Source organism: Saccoglossus kowalevskii, chromosome 2 (genome assembly GCF_978046115.1).
Source record: "Saccoglossus kowalevskii chromosome 2, keSacKowa6.1, whole genome shotgun sequence".
Taxonomy (NCBI): domain Eukaryota; kingdom Metazoa; phylum Hemichordata; class Enteropneusta; family Harrimaniidae; genus Saccoglossus; species Saccoglossus kowalevskii.
In genome coordinates this window covers 23,622,430-23,631,189 of record NC_140642.1, presented here as the reverse complement: position 1 = coordinate 23,631,189, position 8,760 = coordinate 23,622,430, and the positions used below count along the sequence as shown (strand labels likewise).

At 34.9% G+C, this 8,760-nt stretch overlaps 1 protein-coding gene across 1 annotated transcript in view; it reads right to left on the bottom strand.

Annotated features, from left to right (window-relative positions):
* Window positions 1-1,070: 1,070 nt before the first annotated feature.
* LOC100376845 (ral GTPase-activating protein subunit alpha-1-like) overlaps window positions 1,071-8,760 on the bottom strand; it is a 119,031-nt gene continuing 111,341 nt past the window's right edge. Inside the window, exons 42-44 of the mRNA XM_085493122.1 lie at window positions 5,132-5,256; window positions 3,651-3,803; window positions 1,071-3,344 (exon numbers count right to left, since the gene is read on the bottom strand). Of these exons, the coding sequence (XP_085349248.1) occupies window positions 3,154-3,344; window positions 3,651-3,803; window positions 5,132-5,256 (469 nt within the window). The 3' untranslated portion in view covers window positions 1,071-3,153. The remainder of the gene's footprint in view (window positions 3,345-3,650; window positions 3,804-5,131; window positions 5,257-8,760) is intronic.

Genomic DNA, 8,760 nt, shown 5'->3' with positions numbered 1-8,760 from the left:
GAATACGGTAGGTTTAAAGAGCGATGATCGTCGCGCTGCGCATGTGTGTTAATAAACATTGTTTTTCCCATAATCCAATGCTTTTCTAATGAAATCACGAGTACAAGTTTTTACCTGGGAGTGATTTTCACTAATTACCGCCAGCGATTCCCCGATACCTTGAAATAACTAAAAAAATACCTAATTAAAGCTTGGTACCCTCTCAATTTGCACTCGTTGATCTACGCAACAATCAAAGTCGCTGTCGTTGTTTATTTGAGACCCATACCTCGCGCATGCGTAGCGCGATGCCCACCGTCCTTTAAATTTACTTGGCCGATTTGACGTACATTTTGCTTATTGTGGATAGGGTTTCTTTAGTAAGCATCGAGCCATTTACTTGCGCCTGATCAATTAAGCATTGTAATGTGTTTCAGATCTAAACGGGTAATCTGAGACACCGTTGCACATATATAATGTTCAATGACGGCTCTAGCCCCCGGGCGTCCATTCACCCGATTCGTTTTTTTTAGAATTTAGAGACAAAAAATGCCATCAGCGACCAAAACCTTTCCGAGTTAAACGGTTGCTCATTAAAAACAGCAAGTTTTTCAACCCGCCGGTATGCACGCATAAATATGCGTTATTTGATCTTTGTTATCTTGTGTAATAAACGGGCTTCAGCGTGTTGATTTTATTTGTGGTCGTATACATTTAATTTACGTCCCTTTATTTTGAAATCGAACATCTACACCACAATAGGAAGTGGGATACTCCATCTTATCTTTACCTTTATTTCATTGGATGGCTGATAAGAAAACGATAATTTGGCAGTTACTATCAGATATAATTACACAAAGTGAATGTCCGGATTCGGTTACATCAATTTCTAGTAATTATATAGTTTTCCTCCTATTACATTAAATGATTCACGTCATATTAAAACCACGATTTCTTCATAGCTTTTCTTATTTAAGTCAGTTGGGCCGATGCTATGCAAAGACAGGTCTATATTGCCAGATTGTATTCCATGTATACAATAACCATTGGTAAGAATCAACATAGTACAAATCAAGACAAATAAAACCGGATAGAAATAAAACTCAAGTGTTTTTATTAATTGTTTTTTTATCAATTTCTCCTAAGCAATAGCTGCAGCTGGCAACTGTACATTTTTAGAAGATAGTAGCAAATGACAACTTTATACTGATAACAGAATAATTTGGGCAGATTCAAAACACAATTTACAATTTCTATTGATGTAATGACAAAATCCTCAACTGGGATATTTGGATATAGATGTCAACAAGTTGAGATCAGAAGTCACCAAAGGAATACAGTGACATTAAGTGAGACAGAAACAGCAGTGGAGAGGATCCTTGGGGAGGGGAGGATTGTAGATGGGATGGGGAGAGGGGGCAAGATATAGACAAAAAGTAGCCATTGTGTATACAGAATCAGAGCATGGGAAGGTCATATTGTCCTTGACGTACCAATCACTTACACAGTACAGGTAATGCACAAGGAATATTGTCATGGTTACCAAATAAAGCGAGAGACACAGCACAGGCATTTTAGTAAAAAAATAGACTTGCCAGTAAACACAGTTGAACTTGTTTTCACAAACAATTTTAATAATTTCTTTACAACTTTTCTTCATTTTTAAAATTTAATGAATTTAAGAACCTTTTATTTTCGTCGTTGTGATGATATATACACGCACACATATATATATATTTAATATATAGAATATAGACAATTCTTGTGAAATAAAATCATGAAGTAGACTCTGAAGCAAGAGAGCCAATAAAGTATTACAACAACTGCTGAGTTTTCTGAACTAAAATATTTTTCAATTGACTGCTGTATATGTCGCTACCCTCTAAGAATGCAAGAACAAGCACAGCGTTTTTTTTTTAAATTGTTTCTGGTTTTGATAAAGTAGTTTAGGTAACAAACTTACAGAGATGCACACTAGTATTCAAATTTCTTAGTCAACAGAAATTCAAATTTTGTCCAGAATGATTTACCTAACCTGCCATGTTATTTCAGTAAATGTAACGTAATGTAGTTTCAGAGAAGAAGTTTAATTTGCCTCATTTGCATTTTCTCTACTGGATTCAACTGGTTTGCACAGAGTATATACATGCTGAATGATATTGTTGAATATTGTTGAGAAATGCAACATTTTACTACATTCATTCATCTACAAAATCTGCAATATATTATTTGTACAATTCAGATATTTTGGTTCATACTATGCAAAATAGATGCTAATTTGGCTACAGTACTACAACTGCCCTCATTGATAGTAACATCATGTTTCAAACTAACGCCACATCAATGGATTATAGAAATCAATTTCAACAGTTTGTCAATCAATTACAACCTAAAGTTGCAAATATATACAACAGGATGAAAAACAAAATCTGAAGACAATTCCACTATTTCTAAAAAAGAAAAAAAAACCTTGTTTATGATATGACGTGTTAAATAATCCACTTGCCAACATACATTTAACAATACGAGCCCAGCTTGAGATCTTGTAGCCGAACCCTCAGTTTTACTTCCCAGTTGCGCTTTTTAATGCTGAGTTGCATCAAGACAGAGCAGTCAAGTCAGTTGTGGGTTGACGTCACAAGAGTCAAGGTAAAAAAAAAGGAAGTAACGGCATCCGAGTAGTAATACACTACATATTTTCATTAATGAAATGTCTCATTTGGCACACAAGCAAAAAAAGAAAAACCACTTACAATACCCTGCACTTTCACAGCATTTCATTTTTTTTTGGGAAAACATGAATAGAAGTTAATTTAATTCAATTTACAAGTCGGGAAACGCTAGTAAATTCCACCACAAAGTGAGCATGGTTCTGAAGACCAGTAGAGTAATTTCCTGGCATGTTCACCTGCACATTAAAGGTTAAATGCAATGCTTTGTTTTCTCATCTGTCAATTGACAAGGTCTTTAACTTTATTTAATATGGCTATTCTGATAGCTTTTCATCGTTCAAGTGCTGATTTCTATGTAATTAAATCACGTTTCTTTAGAAGGAACTCTATAGCTGCTACAACTGACACAAAAGGAGGCAGTTTCTGCATTCATCAACGATCACGTTGCATGTAGCAATATCATAGCGTGCACTGAGAAAACTTGATTGAAACGGTGATCAGTTTATGATGTCCTTTTCCCTTTCAGACTCACAGCAGGACTGTCAGGGGGTGTACTGTCTTTTACTGAGGTACTAGACTGCTGTCGACCTTTCGTTGTCAGTTTTTGTTTGCTACTCGGTTTAGTGAATGTCACATGGTGAGGGTCATCCACAGAGACGGCCACAATGTGGGAATCAGTGGAACTTCTATCATCTGATGAATAAAGCAAAAAAAAAAAAATTAGTAGTTGATAAATTGAACTATTCCACGGCACCAACCTAAGAATTTCTATTTCAATATCAGACAGTGAGTATCAAAACTGAAAAATGTTTGCAGTGACTTAACTGAGTCAACATAGTATTGACATATGTAATGTAGTACAGATGTATTTTACATTTTTAGTACCACTCAGTTGGTACTCAATTTTTTTTGTTTGTTGTTTTTTTTAGAAAGGACATAGAGTACTTAACACTTATGAAAACCGACAACAGGTGAGATTTTAGCGTTGAAGGCACCAACCTTTGATAATTCTACTGTGTGATGACGCCACAGTCTGCTGACTGCTGGTTGTTGACCGAATGCTGGATACAGAGCCTGTGTGTTCAAACGTACCAGTTGTTGAAATGCTAGAAAGACTTGTAACCGAGGAGACTTCACTCAAGTGAGATTTGGCTGGTGAAAGACAAAAAAAGTAAAAAAAAAATAAGTCATTCAGTCAGCCACCCACTGTTTTGCATTGATAAAAAGAGAGCCCAATGGCTGTAAGCTTTTGTTATTTCTGGTGTTTTTTTTTGTTACTACAACATGTTTTTGTTTTTACTTACTGAGAAAAGTCAATTACTGACTCTCGGCGGCATATGTGCAATTTTATCATGAACATGTATAGCTACCATCATGATGGATTTTCAAAATTGAACAAATAAATCAAAACAGCTGCTATCCATGAGTAATAATTTTTTACTTGGCATAGTGGCCAAATTTGTATTCCTGGTTGCAACTAAAAGCAATGTTTCATACTCAGTGTACACTAATAAGTAAACAACACTGTGTATTTCCTATGTTAGATTACACGTAAACATAGTGAAAACCTGATTCCACTTGTCACATGAATGAACAAGGATTCCCCAAACACAGCTCGACATCTATATTAGCAGAATTACATATCATTCTCATATATTAGAAAGATTAATCACTCAAAAAAAAACCTTACCATTAACTATTAAAATTAGCAATTTGACAAAAGATTTCATGCTACTGTAATATTTTTACAATACGTACCGGTGGAGTAGATATTAATACCGAAAGTGAGCACTGCAAGTCATCAATAGGAAATTAACAATTCACTTTTATCGGCTCAAATAATCGTTGTTATGATTAGAATCTCTCCATGAATATCAAAAGACTCCTTTCGATATTTCTATTGCTAATAAATGTTCATCACTTTGACAAGATGAGCAAATTACACACAAAATGTTTTCCGTTTCGAGTCTGATAATATACTACACATGTGTGAGTTTCCACGAATTGATGCCGGAAATTAATGATCCACATGTGATATTGTCAAGCGTAAAGATTTGATCGGTTAAATATACAAATTCGATCAAGCGATTAAAGGTATTTTATCTCTTGAAGAAGAGAAGGGGGTGGTGTGTACAGAAAGTAGAACAGGTAGTGAAATCATGTGTACAATTTATGTTTATTCTCCAGGCACTATGAATGAATCGTTATCATTTATTTAAATTTTATATTTATTTAATAAATTATTATGTTATATTATGACGTGTTTTGACAAATAAATCATCCCGAGATTGAAATATTAAATAACATTCAATTAACAGTAATGGAAATGCGACCCAAAAATGAAATTGGGCAAAATCAAATTGGTTGTGTGTGAACATCTGAGGTCTCCTTAGCCTGACTGGTTCATTAGGAATGAAACATTGGTACTCCCACAACAATTGCACATAGATTCATAGAAATCATGTCTTATGATTGAATACCTGAGGCAACACGTGGTGTTCTGTCATGCGCCGGGGCATACACGTGCGATGCAAACTCTTCAAACGTTGTGTGTTCTTTGTGGTTCTTTACTATTCCTTCAAGATATTTGGCTCTTTCCTCATAACTGGTAAAGCGTGTTAAGATTAATCTTTATATACATAATAACAACTGTTACAATTCAATTTGCATGAAAAATGAACGCACGCACATACAAACCACCTTGACAGAAGAATTTACGTACATTCTAAAAAAAGGGTAGGGTCCTGGAGGAGGAAGAGAAGATGTCAGTAACCTAAATATATTAGTTTGTGTTGATTGGATGGGTGAGTGTAGTTTTGGTTTTAACAGCTTGGACTGGGCTTCTGGCTACAAATTTATTTTCATAGAATATATCACCTACCCTTTGTAACTAATGATCACAATGAAACTATGAGATGAAACTAAATTTGTGATAATAACTAAGAGATAATAAAAAAAAAATTGTTTTTTAATTCCATGAAAAAAAATTTTTCACAAATTTCGGCAGTCTGTGAACATGTCACTATGATTTTTTTAAACAGGAAGACACCTTTTGTGAAAATTACTCCTCGCAAATGTTCTCAAATTTATTAAATTACGGAAATTGCTAGCGTCGAAAATCAATACACCAGGTTATTTTGTGGAGACATGTCATCTCTGTCTACAACTCATTAACTGATTTTTACAATGGCCCATGCCCATTCGACACATTTGGCAATGAAAATTTTTTATGAAATATGTCGTGGAAGTGACAACAAATTTCCCTGAATTAACACAGATGTGGGTATCATTCCAGTGAGTTTCTTTGTTGAAAAGCAGATTCGACAATTGTCCATGTGCAAACAAAAGCCTCTCAACAATCCCAGTACATGCATTGTACGATTGAATAGACTGTACACAACAAAGACAGCTAGTTATCAAGATGTAATGAACACGGTATTAAATAATGCATGGATTACTTGTGATTGCAACAATGGGTTTGTTTCGTCACCATGTGACAACAGTGAAAAAAAACAAAAAAAAATTGTTTTTAGAGTTATTTACTGATGGGACTACAGGAATTAGTGCATCTCCATCAATTGAGAGAATTAACACTGAGATACTGACAGAACCACATAAAGCACGAGACTATATATTTAATATAAGCCTAAATTCGATGACTACGTTGGGGAGGAAATTATGGAAGGTGGCTTACGACAGGAGAATTCTTATAATGGTGGTGTGCAAGAAATTGACACCTGAAATTTGAAGAGACGAGAGATTGAGAGAGAGAGCGTAATTACCCATTTAAGGAATTGCCACCTTGCAAAGTAATGGGGCAGACATGAATGTACTATGCGCTCATTCAATTTGAACACTTCAATGAACACAAACGAAGGAGAAAAATCCACAACGGCAAGAGGATGGAAATTGCCATACAAGTCGCAACGGAACCACAAGTCATTAGTTGTAGCAAGAGTATTGCCCATGACAATAAATTCACCCTCGTAGATTTTTGCGAATGGCCACGGGAGTATTAATATCCCTTCTGCTATTATAACAATTCATATGTGCATTTCAAATGGCACAGGAAGTGAGAGAAAGATACGGAGGATGATGATTAGTAATTATTAGGCAGATCAAGGTAGCATTAACCTTCCGCTACTGCTCGAACTGAATCATTTACCTAAAAGTATATTTACACGAGTTGTTCAATGACATTTGTGGGAGTAGAATAAATCCCGAAAATGACACGAGGTCACCAGACTATAGATCAATAATTTCTGTAACAGCCTGCTGTGAAGAAGAGGAAGACAACTGCGGGACTCAATAATATTGTTTCAAATATATACTGCCATTTGATAGGGAGATTTCTTTATCTGTATAAACAAATTCTATAAATAATTACAGCTGATCCTCATAATATGAATGGAAAATGCTACCACGGGGTTATGACAGGAATACCAATCGCGGCAAGTGATTGCAGTACTGTCAAAAAACAGTTACAGTGAACTGTCCCCATTAAATTAAACAAGACAGGTTTCATCACAGCTCGTTTTCAATCAGAATACAACAATCAATTCAGGCATTCAGGAATAAACATAATTTCATTGAAGAAATACTCTCATACGTCCAAACAAAATAAATTACAACATCAATACAAGATTCAGAAGTTATGTATTGATTGAATGCCTGGCACACATTCATAACACAGTGATCTCAAAGTTTACATTTCACAGCAACACAACTTGAGAGACAAGTGACACGTCACTCAGAACTGGAAAACGAGGCGTGTGTTTGCTTCAAAAACGTTTAATCCTGCACTATCATAACTTTCGAGAGCTTCACAAATATTTAATTTGAAATCATTGTCTGCCTCGATCCCACAACAAATTCACTTTACTGTTCCCATTTACGGACGGCACTGCATACGTCATCCGCAGAACACGAAACACGGATCTCTAAAACCTACATGAATACAGTGCTTATAATGTCACACATATGACACAGGACAGGATGGCAAGAGACACCAAGATAGAGGCACACACCACATTAACTCTGAATATGCAAGCAAACACGTATGAGTGCATATACACACTGTCGCTAATGAAACATACATCTATAGCTCTAGCAGCACGTCCATTTCCTTTTGTCTTGGGACACGGAGTTATGTTCCGTGGCATTTCAATACAGTAAATTGGTGTATGCCTTTATTAACGATACATCAAGCTGTCACGCACCAAGCATCTGGGGCATCAAACAGTGGAAAGGGTAACCATCAACATTGTACAACATATATATTAAATATAAAATGAAGTACCAGAAAGGTGGGAATTGTTCTTAGAAACCTAGTTATGTTTTTTTGTTTTTTTTACCATGCTACATAGGATATTAGTGAGAAGTATACAAAAAGCCAACATTAAATAAAACACAACATTTCAAAATCCAACCACGTGAGACGCAACACTCTGATGACTATGATTTGGCTACTTATAAAAAAAAAAAAAAAGGCTATCATACTGCTGTCTATGTGGGGCCAATGTTCTATTAAAATTATTAAAATATGTAATTGTTATTTCAACTTATGAGTCGATGATCTGCGTATGGGATGTATCAAAACTCTCTGAGTGCCAAAGACAACTTTTGTAATTTTGCATGAAATAAACCTGAAACATTTTTTTGTTTCAAAAATTGTTGATCAAGGCATATCACTAATACAGTAAGATCTGATCTAAAATTAACACAGAAATGATCGAAAAATACATATCAAATGTATGAAAAAAAAATGATATCAAAATTTTGGAAAAAATGCAGCGTCTGAAGGGTTGACCAATAGCATGCTTCTCTGAAAAATTTAGCAATTGTTTTCTTATATTAATCTACAACTTCTTTGGAAAAATATTATGTGGGTTTTATTTTGTGAAAAGTGAGAAATGTTCTGCATTAATGCTATCTAACAAAATTTAAAATTCCAGAAATTGTGTGCATTAATTTAATTTAATAACAGAAGAGAGAAAACTGGAAGATGTGTACAAAAGTCTAGAAAACCAAAATGAAGTATTTAGGTCAAATTTGGTACAAGCGATAGATAAGACAGAGAGGCAGAAAAAAAAAGAAAGAATCTTTTGGT